The 14,970-nt window shown below is 46.6% G+C and overlaps 1 protein-coding gene across 5 annotated transcripts in view; it reads left to right on the plus strand.

The window, feature by feature from the left end:
- Window positions 1-14,970, plus strand: part of ZBTB16 (zinc finger and BTB domain containing 16) — a 191,867-nt gene that overhangs the window by 85,929 nt on the left and 90,968 nt on the right. For all 5 annotated transcript variants that reach the window (XM_028832514.2, XM_028832515.2, NM_001257623.3 and 2 more), the window contains 1 exon segment: window positions 11,679-11,776. In XM_028832514.2, the coding sequence (XP_028688347.2) occupies window positions 11,679-11,776 (98 nt within the window).

Genomic DNA, 14,970 nt, shown 5'->3' on the forward strand with positions numbered 1-14,970 from the left:
GTTTGCCAGACACAAACACATACACACACACACACACACACACTCCCACGCACACTGGGCATGGACACCAATTGTAAACCTTGTCTTTGTGGCTCACCCTCCTTTTGCCACCAACCCCTGTCCTTTTCACACAAAGCTCCCTGTTGGGAAAACTCATAATTTTTACACCATACAGCCTTGACTGGCCATTGCTGGAATTACTGTCTCTTTGAAGTGCTTTCTGCTGGGGCATTTACAGGCCGTTTTAATTACCTGCAGCTTGCAAAGGGCCTTGCTCTGTCCCAGGCTTTGTTTGTTTGTTCTTTGCAAGGAGTCTGTGCAGAAAGGAATACAGCTGACTTCTTTTACAAAAAAGAAAAGGGGGAGAAAAAGAAGTTTGGGGAACCCTTAACAGAGCTTCTTACCGCAGCCTGCTCTGGGACACCCTGCCCACTCTAACAAGCCCGAGAAGAGAGGCCCTCACCCTTGGCTGTCTTCTCAACAGGTTCCAGCACCGTGGGTCCCACTCCTGGAGCTTGCCTGGGATATTTTTGTTCATGCATTTTTGTTTTAATTATTATTATTAAGTATATTTTCAAGCTTTCTACCAGAGACAGGAGGGCTGTCAAATCATGTTTCCCTCACTGTTGACCAAATCAAAGCTGACTTCAATTGAGCTAGGATCCCTTTTATATTTTCAAGTAAATCTGTTCAAGGAATGTGCGTTATTAAATTATTGAGTTTAGACATGGGCTGGAGGGTAGGAGTTGATATCACGTACGTGAAAGCAGTGCCCACTTTGAGCTGTCTGGTGTTTTTCTTTCCTTTTCTTCATTTCTCACTTGATTCTCTAAAAGGAACTACATATAAATAGCATTCTTTGGGGTTTCTGTTAAACATGAGCGTAGCATGTCATGTCTGCAGATGAAGATGCTAGTTTACTAAAGAAGCCTCAGAACTGTATCCCCTTTTTCGGGGGCTTTTACAGCAGGAGGAATCTTTATTCATTTATTCACTTAGTCCAAAAATGTATTGAGAAATTGGAAACCTCATACATTGCTGATGGGAATGTAAAATGGTATAGCTGCTTTGGAAAACAGTCTGGCAGTTCCTTAAAAGGTTGAACATAGAGTTACCATATGAGCTGGCAATTCTGCTCCTAGGTATATACCCAAGAGAAGTGAAAACATATGTCCACACATAAAACTTGTACACAAATGTTCATAGCAGCATTATTCGTAATAGCCAAAAGGTCAAAACCACCAAATGTCCATCAACCGATGAATGATAAACAAAATGTGGTATATCCCTACAGAGGAACGAAGTACTGATACAAGCTATCATAGGAATGAAGCCTGAAAACATGCTGTGTGAGAGAAGCCAGACCCCAAAGGGTGCATATTGTGTGATACCATTTATATGAAATGTTCAAAATAGGCAAATCTGTAGAGGATTGTGTTAAATGTTATAGAGGAAATCAACAAAATGCAATGATGCAAAATTGTGTTGATGGACAACCTACCTAGATGGGCTGTGATTCAGGAGCAGCCTGACTTTACTGAAGTCCAGCAAACAGTAGGCGCTTAACAGATACAGGGTGAGTAGCAGTGGGGCATGAGTCGGCATGCCTTCCCTGTAGGAGGTTATAAAGTCCCTGTGAAACTCACAGCCTGTCAGCGGACTCTGGGTGCCATCATTCAATTTACTTTTTTTCTTAGAGGCCTCTCTGTTCTTGTTTCTATTCAATTAGATTGGGAAAAGCCCAGGAATGTTCTCGGTGACTCCGTTTTAGCTACTGGTTTTCCTGCCCGTTTCAGGGAAGGACTCTGGCTTAGGTAGGAATATGAAGGCAGACCCTGAGGTGAGAAGTCTGGCCATGTCTGCCTGTTTATATGGGCAAGTAAGTCATGTGGCCTCACTTTCCCCATCCACAAAATGGGCTCTATACTCTCCATGTTAGCCACAAGGTGGTTGAGATGATCCTCAGGAAGCCCTTTCAAAGTCAGACATGATCTATAAATGCATTACCTTCTTTATTATTAAAACCTCAGTTGGGGCTAGGCATGGTGGCTCATGCCTGTAATTCTAGCACTTTGGGAGGCTGAGGTGGGTGGATCGCTTGAGGTCAGGAGTTGCAGACAGCCTGGCCAATGAGGTGAAACCCCCTCTCTACTAAAAATTAAAAAAAAATGAGCTGGGCATGGTGGCGCTCGCCTGTAGTCTCAGCTACTCGGGAGGCTGAGGCATGAGAATCGCCTGAACCTGGGAGGCAGAGGTTGCAGTGAGCCAAGATCGTGCCACTGCACTCCAGCCTGGGTGACAGAGTGAGATTCCATCTTAAAAACAAAAACAAAACAAAAAAAGCCTCGGTTGACTAGGTATTCTTTTTTGCATTTTTCTAGAAGAAAAGAAGAAAGAACCAGTAAAGAAGCTAATATCTATTTGGCTTTTGCCTTTTTTCTTCATTAAAATGACGATAATGTTTACAATGTGATTTGGTGCCCGTACAGGTAATCCGTTCAATCTCTTATCTTGTGTTCATAATTGATGTTTAGAGTGATAGCTCTCCAGCTCAGAATCCTCATAGAAAAGTAATTTAATTTTCAGTGTACCAAAGCAGAAAGAATGAGGCCATATACATTAAAAAGGTTTTCAGAATGGTTTAATTCCAGAGGAAATTTCTTCTCAGGCCTTTAATAAACCTCAGTTATTCTCAGCAATCTCTGAGTTTCCATGGCTGGTCCATGGGATCTGAAGGTAGCATTGTGGCTTCCTGGCTAGAGTGGAAACATATAAAAATGATCCTAGATAACCAGGAGACAACCCTTCCTCCACATGTATCCAGGCAAAACAAGGAGATAAAGGAAAAGTCTGTAGCTTTTTGAGAACTGTTTTCCCAGGAATTGGTTATTTGTGCTGGTTGAAAGCCTTGTACGGGAGAGGGAGAACAAAATCCCTGTTCATCCATAATCATAGTTTAATTCCCTTATAGGGCCTTTTAGGATCTGGAGAGAATATTTTGGATTTATTTTTGTTTCCCTTGGGCTGACATCATCAAGTATGCATCATGGTGCCCTGTTTTGGGTTTGGAAAAAGCTCAGAGAAGCTATAAATCTTTAAGGCATTTTACTATTTTTTCCTTTTCCTTTTCTAAAAGCATAACTTTTCTGGTCTCTTAAAAGAAAAAGAAAAAGAAAGGAAACTACAAAAGTGTGTATTGATCTCTTCCCCCTGGATCTTAACTGCCCTGGCTGTAATACCTTGCTTACATCTGCCAGGTTTTTGTGCAGTTTTGCAACATCTCCTTAATCCAGTGAGCATAAATAGAACATTTCAATCATATTTGGCTACCAGGAACTTCACAGATAAGCACGCTAAGACCTTGTTGAAAGAGACTGTATGAGATTGTGTGCGATAAGATCATCCTATAGCCCAGAGAACAAATGAAAAACTTTTGTTCTTGGTGAAATTTGTTGATAGAGATATTTCCAATAAATGACTTAGGAGAACTCAGTATTTTAAAACAAAGGACCGGTTACGTAACAGCCAGAAGCCCAGGCCTCCTGGTGCTCCGCCGCCATGAAGATCCCTCCTTGAGCAGTTGCTGCAGGGAGATTAGTGTGCCCCTTTGTCATTTCTGACATTGTATTTTAGCACTGGCAGGCAGCCTTATCTGAAAGTGCTGTACGTGGTGTGGTCATGGCCCCAGGGAATGCCGTTGTCCTTCCTCATATTTTCAAGGCTCAGGACAGTTCCCTCCACTCTTCAGTCAGCTCCAGATTGGCCTTCATCCAGGCCAAGGCAGGATGCATAGGATGCATGACTTTCTTTCTTTCTTTTTTTTTGAGATGGAGTCTCGTCTGTCACCTAGGCTGGAGTGCAGTGGCGCCATCTCGGCTCACTGCAACCTCCGCCTCGTGGGTTCAAGTGATTCTCCTGCCTCAGCCTCCTGAGTAGCTGGGACTACCGGCATCTGCTACTATGCCTGGCTATTTTTTTTGGATTTTTACTAGAGGTGGAGTTTCACCATGTTAGCCAGGATGGTCTCGATCTCCTGACCTTGTTATCCGCCGGTCACGGCCTCCCAAAGTGTTAGGATCACAGGCGTGAGCCACTGCGCCCGGCTGCATGGCTTTCTTTCTAAGAATCCCATAGAGAGCTTCTCTTTTGGACAGTAGGGGAAACTGTTCTTTGACTGGTGTGTGTGTGTGTGTGTGTGTGTGTGTCTGCATATGTGTGTACACAGGGTGAGTTTTTTCCACCTCTACATTTTTCTCTTCCGATTCCCTTTCTTGTTTGTTTGCTCATTCAGTCAACAAAAATGAGCCCCTGCTATGTTCTGAGGTCAGCAAGGAAGACTGAGAGGACGAATCTGGTATGGACCCTTATGCAGGAGATCTAATCCAGCCAGCACAGACCCATGTCAGCCCCACAGCCTTTCAGTTTTGTAAACCTGATTGGAAAGAGCCGAAGAAGCCATCTAACTCCACCTTTGCATTGCTGCAGAGGTGTCAAGTGAAATCTAGAGAAACTAAGTGGTTTGGCCAAGGTTATTTAATGGACATCTGCACAGCTGGAGTGAAAGCTGGGTCCCCTGCACTCAGTCCAATGTATATATATGTACACATATATACACGGTCAATATACCACTTTTTTAAAGGTGATTCTTAAGAAAACACAGCTGGTTTGGTATTTTTCTCCCCCTCCCTTTAAATGGCTCCAGAACAACCAAATGGCCACTGTCTTCCGTAACTCTCCTGGTCTGGATCCCCAGCAGAGAGGCACCTGCTGTGTGCTCCCAAAACCTGCAGCATGGAAGGTGTTAACTAGCCCTCAGTTAGTTCTTGGTTGTTTTTCTTAATCTGTTGTTTGAAATCCTTGACTTTTATTGGTATATTTACTTTATGGCATACATAAAGAGCTGTATTAAAAAATAAATTGTGTTGTAAAAGCATTCGGTAATGTTTATTAATATTGACTAGTCAGGGAGCAACGAACTCTATTGCTAGAAGGATAATTTGTGGTAATACCCGCTAAGCATTCACAGCTTGTCAAATGACTATCTAATCTCAACATTTTAAAAAAGTGGGCAAAAGGGTAATTTCTCTTATGCCTTAAGAAAATGAAAGTGACCCATTCCCCAGCCAACATTAGAATGATTGCTGCTTTTTCTCCCCTGGGATACCAGGCCTCCTCTCTGGTTCCGGGCAGTCCCAGGGCTAGATTTTAGTAGTCAGGTGTCCCTTTGTCTTAGGGTGGTTGGAAATTGCTTCACTAGCAATAGCTTCTCATATATCTGTTCCGGCTGCCTAAATCTGTGCTGAGGCCATAAAAGACAGAGATAAAGACCTAGTGCTTGCCCCCACAGAGTGTATAGTCTTAAGGAACTTATAAATGGTTTAGTCTTGAATCTTGAACTTAATATTCCTACAAAATATGTAAGGAGAATGACACTGGGTGTGACTAATGGCCTACTTAGCCTGGAATGTGGCACTTTTGGTGGCACGAAGAGACATTCCTTGGGAAGACATGATGTCACCCTTAGAAGGAAGGGAACATTCCCCAGAGTATCCTGATACCCTATGAATAACATAGTCTGGCTTAGGGTGGAGGCCGCTAGTAGAACAGATTCTGTTTAGAGTATTCCTTTCCCACAAAAAGACACATGGAAAGTACAGGAGAATTAGGCTGGGCATAGTGGCTCATGCCTGTAATCTCAGCACTTTGGGAGGCTGAGATGGGAGGATCACTTGAGCCCAGGAGTTCAAGACCAGCCCAGGCAACATAGCAAGACCTCGTCTCTATTAAAAAGAATTTTTTAAAAAAGAAAGTACAGGAGAATGGACTGAATGTGGAAACACTCTGCAGTGTCTCTGGAAGTTGCTCTGGGGAGGAAATACTGATAGCCTCATAACTTTTCATTCATCCCTTCCTCTTAAAATTAGAGCACAGAATGGCATTGACTATTTCACCTTTCCTTTGTCATTTGAATTAAAGGTAAATGGACATTGAAAGTGTGTTTTTGACTAAAAGGTCTAAGGAGGAAGAGTGAGCCCATTACTAAAGTACTTAAGCTTTCCCTTTACTCAATTATGTGTCTACTTGGAAAGGTGAATGAGGCTAGGGCGAGGTTCTCTTATCACTGAGCTTAGGAGTCGGTTGCTTTTGAGGCTGAGAGCACTGGCAGAGCTCCATAAGCGGACCTACCTTATACTGTCCCCACGTGGGGCCCAAGTCTGCATGTCAGCACCAACTGCCCAGGTCCTGCTCGAGAGGACCAGGAAATTTGCATGGTAGGTGGGTAAGTAGATGATCCTGGAGAGTGTTGGTTCTCATGGGGATGGCAGACATTTTGGAGAAGAGAGAATCATTTAGGTCATGGCTTGGATCTTACAGAATCTCCCATCTGCTACCTATCTATTCTGAGTACCCCTCTGAAGCACTGAGAAGGTCAAATTTATGGTCACGGGATCAGAAAGGGGTGGTCATAGGATCGAAAAGCCCAAAGCATCGGGGTGACTTTTGCACTAATGAGGTCAAATTGATGGTCATAGAACCAGAAAGCAAAACCATAGAACCAGAAAGCAAAAATCCAAAGCACTGGGGTGACTTTTGTGTGGAGTGGCTTCATACCTACAATAGGGTGAGTTTGGAAGGACCTTATATACTGCATTGATGTGGTCTGAGTGTTGGTTCAGAGGATGGATCAGTTAGGCTGAAAACAAGGACAACATCATCTTATAAATACCCTTACAGGATGGATTTCCCACTTTATTTTTCCTCATTCAAAGACGGGAGAGAGCAGTGGGTAGTCCAGCTGCGGAGCCCTCCCATTCACTTTTCCCAATTACAGGTCCTAGTTCCCCATGCTGGTCTTTCCAGCAAAACTCACAGGTCAGACAATTTCAACCCTTGGATTACTGAAACTGAGGTTTCTTTCTCTAAACCTTCCCTGCCTGTTGGTCTGCTCCAACTTGAGCATTTGCCCCTGGGCTCAGGAACCTGGGAAGCAATGTGACATTGGCAGTGCTGGGACATGAACCTCTCTCTTTCAGCTAGGCAGTGCTGCTGGGCTTTTCCCTTTGACACCTGGTAGTGCAGTGAGCTCTTCTCATAGCCTTCTCCCCTTGGTCCCTGGCTGCATAGGACAGAAGTGGGCCGAGCTTACCCTGCAGAGAGTAGACATGGTGAATGCCCCCTTGGGGGTCAACTGTTGTGGTCAGCTCACTCTGGAAGCTGAAGCTGAAGGTAGGGAGGATGGAGTATGGCTTGGGTCTCTCCTCACTGCCATTTATGCTCCTGTTGCTGTTCTAGGTAGGCTAGGTTGATCAAGGTTTATCCTGAAGATGACAGGTTGGTCTAATGGCTTCATGCTTCTATGCAGTAGCCATTAGTCCTTGTATGGACTTTAGGAGCCACAGGACAGGGTCCAGTTTTGAATTGGAGGCCGCCTATGAAGCTGTTGTACTTGAAATATTGTTAGGATGAGCAAAGGAATGCCACAGATGCCACTTTACAGAGAGGGATTTCTCCAACATCCTTGATCAATCCCTTTTGAACGAGGCCTCATGAGGAAAGGAAATATAGGCATGGTCTCTGCCATTATGGAGTTTGCACTCTAAACCAGATGAAATCTTTATGAGTTTTCAGACTCACAGTGGCACAGAAATGGTTCAAATGATGAGCTTGTATCTTGCTAGCTTCGTTTGACTAGTGAGAGTTGTGTAGTTGAAACCCAGTGAGAAGGAATGAATTCTTCTCTTCAGTTACTTGTTAAATGAATTCTTCTCTTCAGTTACTTGTTTAGCTTGAATTTCTCATAATGATTCAGCTTTCTTGAGAAAATAGAAACTTGTTAGAGGTTAATGTGTTCTTTGTCTTTTTGGACATAAGTGAAAATCTGTTACATGCAAGGTGAGTTTACCTAATGAGCCACTAAGAGTTGGGGAGAACTTGAGTCTGTTCTCCAGGAACGGAGAGTGAGGACCTGAAGCATATGGGGCAATGGAATCTCCACTGAGTATAGGACGGAGATGCGTGGGCTGTACTAGAACTGGGTTACTTTCAAAATGGTGTTCAGCAAGGTAGCTTCTTCTCAGCGAAGAGAGTGTGAAAACTCTACCACCAACTAAGGCAGCGTGCAGAAAGGTGCAAACATGCCCCCAGATGTCCTCCTTTCCTGTCACAGTGGAGGCTGATAATCTCAGATGGCCACGTGCAATTAAACCTTATGAAAAGACAGGACTAGATTGGGAAGATGTGAGTATGTGGTAAGGAAGAAGGAGGTGGATAGAATTTCCATTTTGATCTAAATGCTTTGCAGTTGCATAATGTGGTGATGGTAGTGGTGGGAGGTTGTGGTCTAAAGAGGGAATAGACTGTGAGTTCACACGAATTTGCACTTTTGCTCCAGGAACCAGTTGGAATTCTATTTCCACATTGGCTGTTCTGCAGACTGTGCCATGGAGAGTCTGCTGGTAGCCAGGTCCCTCAAATGCACTGAAATTCTCCACCATTATTTTCTTTGAATTAGGAGAAGCCTTCACTTTTCCACATTCTTCCTTTGGTATATGAACAAGAATTAAAGATATGAGCAAACCAGTGCTGGGCTCTGTTGAACTCCTGGGCCTGTGAGGTTGTTCCCTTTTTCTCTAATGAACTTTGTGTGCTTTGCCCAGGTCTCTCTGCCAGTGAGGAAAGACCTTTGCCCTTGTACTTCATGTGGAATCACATGGACACCATATTAATCTCTGGTAACCTGTATGGGGCACTGAGTTAGTGGGTCAGTTGCAGGGCAGTCACCTTACCCTGAGGATTAGACAGGATAGGACACCCGGGTCTCTGAAGGCAGGGAAATGCATGACAACAGAGTCATTCCGAGGACAGGCTGGTGGTAACTTCTGGAAGTTTCTTTCACTGAAAGACAAATAGCAAGTGAGTGAAGGAGGAAACTCAGGCCACTTGGAATAGATTGTAAATGACCAGATTGCTGGGATTGGGTCTAGAGGTTTGCTTGGGCAATCCTAGCCTGGCTGCCTCAGTGTCAGAGGACATCACAGTGCACTGTAACAAGTGGGACGTGGCTCAGGGAGAATAATAGTGCCCCTTAGAGGACCACCTTGTAGGCTAGGTAAAAGAATATGGGTAAGACTTTGGAATGATAAAATTTTGTCTCTATTCAAAATATTTGATGTGATCTGCATCACTTTATAGGTGATCCAATGCAGAGAGATTGTGATAGCATGACTTGTCCAATGTTAATGGCCGAGTCAGATGGGAGGATGCAGATCTTCTGGCTGCTGGCTGGGCATTCTTCTCTGTACTCTGCCACCTCTGTAGTAAAAGGGCAAGTGCCTGTCATCTTTCACACCAAGCCGATCCAGTTGGCCAAGATAAGCCACTTCCACCAATTGCCGGGCAAATCCATTCACAGCTAAAGAAAAGGCAATGGTGTTACCCAAACCGAGAGTGTTTATTGTGGTGAGGGATTTGATCTGGAACCCTCAGGGAGAAGAGATGGGAGCCCCAGAGGGAAGTTTAGCCTGGCGGTGGCTCCCAAATCTGAAGACTGGTCACTTTAGTGTCCTTTTGGAAAATAAATACAAATGGGTATTCGTCCTCCTGTTCCTCTTGACAGCCACCCCTGAGAAGTGAGCACCCCAGGAGCTAACAAACCCCTGGTGAAGAAAAGGATGAAAATAAACTGAAACCCTTATGTTACCATCCACCAGATTTTACCATGACTGTGTGCGCGTTCACCTGCTGAACCCTTTGTGAATAGAGCCTTTACCACTCTATAGAACATCTCTTAGAAAAGCAAGTATCTTTCATGCCCGGGCAAGTGACAGGAATACTGCACCATTGTGTGTGTTTGCATGCACTCACATACCTAGGTACGTGGTTTAAAAGATACTTTGTCCAAAATGCTATTAGGACATGTCCCAGTGCCCAGCATTGTGAAACCTATTTAGAGTTAAGAATGTTCAGTTAAAATGTTCTGTACTGTTAATATTTCCCAATTTGGGTGGATCAGCGTGGCAAGGAGCGAGAGAACATGGAGGGGGTGGTACCCCTACAGTGTCGTAGATAAGGGTGTGTGTGTGTATGTGTTTGTGATTGAGAAATCATTTGTCTTTGGCAAGTAGGGAAAGGGAAAGCATGCAAACAAAACAATGTGATTGAGAAAGAGCTCTGCGGAGAGAACTTTGTGTGATCCCTATCAGAAGGCCGCCCACAGTGGATACCGTATGCTGGTCCCCATGCTGCGGGAGCCCATTGACTGTGGCGCTAAAGAGGCTCACCTGGGTCCACCACATGGTCTTGACACACTGCTGGCTTGTCATTCTGGGACTTGGAAGGTGGTGGCAGTGGGTGGCTCGGTTTTGCTACCATCTAGATGCTGCCAGCTTGAGTGTGTGATACTCCCTCTGCCCACCTGCAGTTTTATCTGTTGTCAGTACCAACTCTCCAGCCTTTTACTACGGTCTTAACACGTCACCATTTTGATGGAGATAGAGGCCCTTGTTTTCTCTTCTGCCTGCTCCACCACCCACAGATCCTGCTTCTGGCTACCACATCTGCCCTGTCCTGAGGGCCAAGGCCCCTGAGGAAGTTGCGGGGATGGTGCAGAGACTGGGGCGGAGGTGGAGGCCGGATCCTGGATCTGGCGATAGCATGTATGGGCCTGACAACAGGAGTGTGGGTGGGCGGCAGCTTGGAGCCTCTCCCCAGTGCTCGGCTCCCTGTTGGCGCACCCGGTTCCCTGCATCTTACCATCTCCCGTGCTGGCTCGTGACTGAGCCAGGGGTCTGGTGGGAGAGGCCCGGGGTTGGGAGTTGGGATGGGAGCACTGCTGCAGTTTGGGCCTGTGACTGGTTGTTACTGAGACCTCGGTCTTCCCAGGGGTGATGACATGGGACCAGTCCACCTCACAGAATCATAGTGATGGCAAAATGAGAGAATGTGTATGAAGAGCCACGGATGACTACAACCACCCTACATTTATAGAATGATGTTATCCAGTTTCTTGAAACTCTGCTTTCTGCTGGGGCAAGACAGAGGGAAGACACTTCTAAAGCCGAGCCTTAGGGGAAAGCTGTGCATGTTGGGGCGGGTCACTGCAGTCCTAAGAACATCTGGATGCCAGAGAAAGAAGTATCTTGTGTCTATAAGGGCATTAATTTATTCATAGGCTTGTTCAGAGCCTCCTTTATGTCAGTCACTGTAGTGGAAGTTGGAGGTAGGAGAGAGAAAAAGTTGGAGGTAGGTATAGCCCTCCTGGGTCCAATGGGCTTGTTCACAGTCATCACCCGGGGAAGGCAATGCTGCAGAGGTGAGCAGGGCTGCGGGCCTCCTATGAGGTCTGTGCTAGTTTGACAGTGAGCATTATGTCTGTCTGACTGTCCTGGGTGTTTCATCCTTTCTCCCTCTGGAAATGGATCTGATTTTTTTTCTTGGTCCATGTGCCAGTGGTAAAGCCCATGGACAAGACCAGGAATGGGTGCTTCACTGGCAGCAGTCCCTGGGCAGAGGGCATGATTTACGCTGTCTGAGGATCCAGGGATGGGTTTCCATCGGTGCCCTCCTGCTCCCTTCCGCCTGTCACCTGCCGAAGGGGTGGCTGCCAAGTCAGGTGGTGGATGGCTGGGCCTCCTGTCCAGCCAGAGCAGCAGCAACCTCTCTTTTCCTTTCCCTTACAGGAAGCTGCACAGTGGGATGAAGACGTACGGGTGCGAGCTCTGCGGGAAGCGGTTCCTGGATAGTTTGCGGCTGAGAATGCACTTACTGGCTCATTCAGGTAGGCAAGGTCGCCTTAGTGACCCGTTCAGATACAGGCAACTATCTCCTGCCTGCCTTCCCCCGTAGTGAGAGCCTGCTGCAGCCCGCATGTCCCCACTGCCAGCTGGGGCCCTGGTCTATCTTGTTCCCTGGACCCTCCCTCCAGGCTCATGACACAGAAGATCCATCCTGATGGTGGGGCTACCTGGATGAACCCACCTTCAAGCTCTCCTGGGTTTCCTAGGCATCACTGGTAACCAGTGCCCCGTGTGATCTACCTTCCAAAGTAGACTGCAGTTTCATTAGCGAAACAGTTGTGGAATTAAGTTCTCGCTGTCTAATGAATCTGACTATTGGGTTCACATTATACAGGAGCCTTTAATTAAATAGATATAGAAAGGTTGGAACACAAAGCTAGTTATAGCCTGCTGTCTTTTGCAAGTTAATTTTATCCAATTCTAGTGAGGTCGACTGGGTGGCTGCTGGTAATTTTGCTCATGTTTGGGCAAAGCTGCTCTGCTTCACGAGGCCTGGAATGGGGAGAAGCACCTGACATTTGGCAGGCCTGGGTGTTCTTGGTGGAGGGAAGGATCTAGCAGGTCTGATGCGGTGGCTTTGAGGCCTAGGTCACCTGACTTTAGTTGTGGAGGCCTCAGTTCTTCTTTGCCAGGCACATATTCTCTTCCCTTTAATTCCCTTGCCTTCCAACCTTGGAGTCATTTTTTAGGGGAGAAGAGAGGGCTGTTGTTTCATTTGGTCTTGTCTTCTCCTCATGTAGGCCAAGGCCTGCCTCTCCTTTCCCCATATTGGCTCCAGAAACTGGCCCTCCAAGCAGTTTGGCATTTGTGAAATGGGCTTCGGGGTTGGGCAGACAAAGGTTCAAATCCTGTTTGTGATATGTGCTGTGTGAACTAGCTACATTCATCTTGTGAACCTCAGTTTCTGCATCTGTCAAGTGCTGGTGTTGTTAACATATAATTTTTTGGAGGATTAGGTGACAGAATATATGTTGAAGGCATCTGTAGTAAGCCGCTGGCATACAGTTGGCATTTAATAAATGTTAACGGTTTCTGCTTGCACCTTCCTCCCTCATCCTTGTTTCTGAGCTTGTTGCCCCGGAGGCGTGTCCCCATCCGCTGGTTCCCTGCCTGCCTGGCCGCTTGTACTCTCTTTCCCCTGAGCCCATCATGTGTACAGTTGTGGAAGTGCTCTTCGGTCGCTTTTTCTGCTTCAGCTCACCACTGCCTTGCTGCAGGGCCCATGTGGTCCTGCATTGTGTTGGATGTGGCCTCTCCCCCTGGCCCTCATGGCCCTTCCTAAAGTGTCCTAACTCTTTCTCACTTCCCATTCTTCCCTCTTCCAGGCGCAGGGATTTGTCCACAGCAGGCAGCTGGCAGCTATCTATCTCGGCGCGTCTACTGTCCCCATGTCTTCGTGCATTCTGTGTCTCCTTCCTGTGGGCCCTCCCTACCCGGCCCCTGGCTCCCCTCAATCATGCTCCTCCTGCCCACTTGTCTCACCTCGGCCCAGAGCCCTAACTTCCAGGCATTCCCGCGTCCGGATCTGCTTGGCACTCACGTATACTTTTTCTTCTGTTTTAGTGACTTACACCTTGTATCTTTGAGCTTCCCTTCAGCTTTGTACGCTACTTAAGGTTCACGGTGTGGTGAGTTTCATGACCTGTCTGCCTACCAGGTTGGTTACCCTTCCCTTGCTTTCTTGGTCTTGATTTTTTTCTGCTTTAGTTCACCACTGCCTTACTGCAAAGTGTGGCACGTCCTGCCCTAGACCCTTGTGTGGCGCTGGGCACTTTTAGGGCAGCGTACTTCTAGCCTATTGGTAAAGCCTCTTTGCCCTTTCAGCCCCAGTAAGCATCCTTTCTTATTGCCCTTTCCTTGAGTCCAGTGCTCTAGCCAGACTCATCTTCTTGGTTTGCTTCGTGGGCTTGTTGCTTTCTGAGCTCTGTGGCTTTGTTTGCCCCATTCTGTCTACTTGGAATAACCCATCTCCCATCTTCCCAGATCTTCCAAGGTCCCTTCCATGATGCCGTTCCCAGCTGTTCCCCACCTCCAGCCAGAAGCAATCGTGCATTCTCTGTGCCCGTATTTCTTCATTTGAAGCTATTTTTGGGTGCAGTTTTTCTTCTGTGTTACAGTTATTTATGGACTTGCCTTATCTCCCTTACTTGGGAGGCGGGGTTACATGGTGGAAGAAATCTGGACACCTACCTACTGCTGATGGGATCTGGGGCAAGAACCATAAGCTCTTACAGCCTCAGTATCCTCATCTGTAAAATGAAAATATTTAACGCTATCTCAGAGAAGCTGTGAGGCTCACCTTGAATACGTACCACCATGCCTAACGTGTAATGGGGTCAGATCCTGTCTGCATTATATCCAGCACACTGCCTGGCACATTATTGGTGCCAGCAAGTATTTGTTGAGTGAATGATGCAGCCTGGGAGGCCGATGAACAGGGAAACTCCGCTCTCCGGACAAGTCCCTCCTATGGTAGGAACTGTTTATGTCCCAAGGACTCATTGGAGGGGGCAGCCAGGAGCCCCTGGCTCATATTGTATCCCTCTTCCAGGCAGTGTGACCCAGTGTGGGTTAGCCAGTGTCTCTGCTGTGAATCACACATCAGCGGTATTGGTGGGCTGGTGGGAGCGGCTGCAGAGAGGAAAGGGCTGCTTGCATACTCATGTCAGGTAGGCCCGGTATCCCCAGTTCAGACAAGAGCACGACTTTGAGCAACTGCCCTGCGGAGCTGGCAGTTGCCTGGGGAAGCTGACTTTGGTCCCACCTAAGATGCTGCTTCCAGATCCCCTGATCTCATATGGCTGCTCCAGAGGCTTTGGGAGTTGGATCCTGTTTTCCTAGTTTTTCCTTTCCATGCCTGTCTTACTGGGCACTGAATGCCGATTGTGTCCAATGATTTGTCCCTCTGCTAGTCACTTGCCAGTGCCCTTGGAAAGGATGATTTGATGATTAGACAGGTGTGATGAGTCATAGTCGTGTTTTAATTCACCCTTGCAGATAGCTCCCAGCCTACATTCTGATATTTCTATTCTTTTTTTCTTTCTGTTGTCCGGCATACTCCTCACCCCCTGTGCTGAGAGGTCTTCAAAATAAAATAGCACAAAGGGCTTAGTGAGGCTAGAGGCTACTCTATTTCCTGAATTTTTTGGCCCCTGTTAAACAGGCCCTGGGGGCC

This window comes from Macaca mulatta, chromosome 14 (genome assembly GCF_049350105.2).
Source record: "Macaca mulatta isolate MMU2019108-1 chromosome 14, T2T-MMU8v2.0, whole genome shotgun sequence".
NCBI lineage: Eukaryota > Metazoa > Chordata > Mammalia > Primates > Cercopithecidae > Macaca > Macaca mulatta.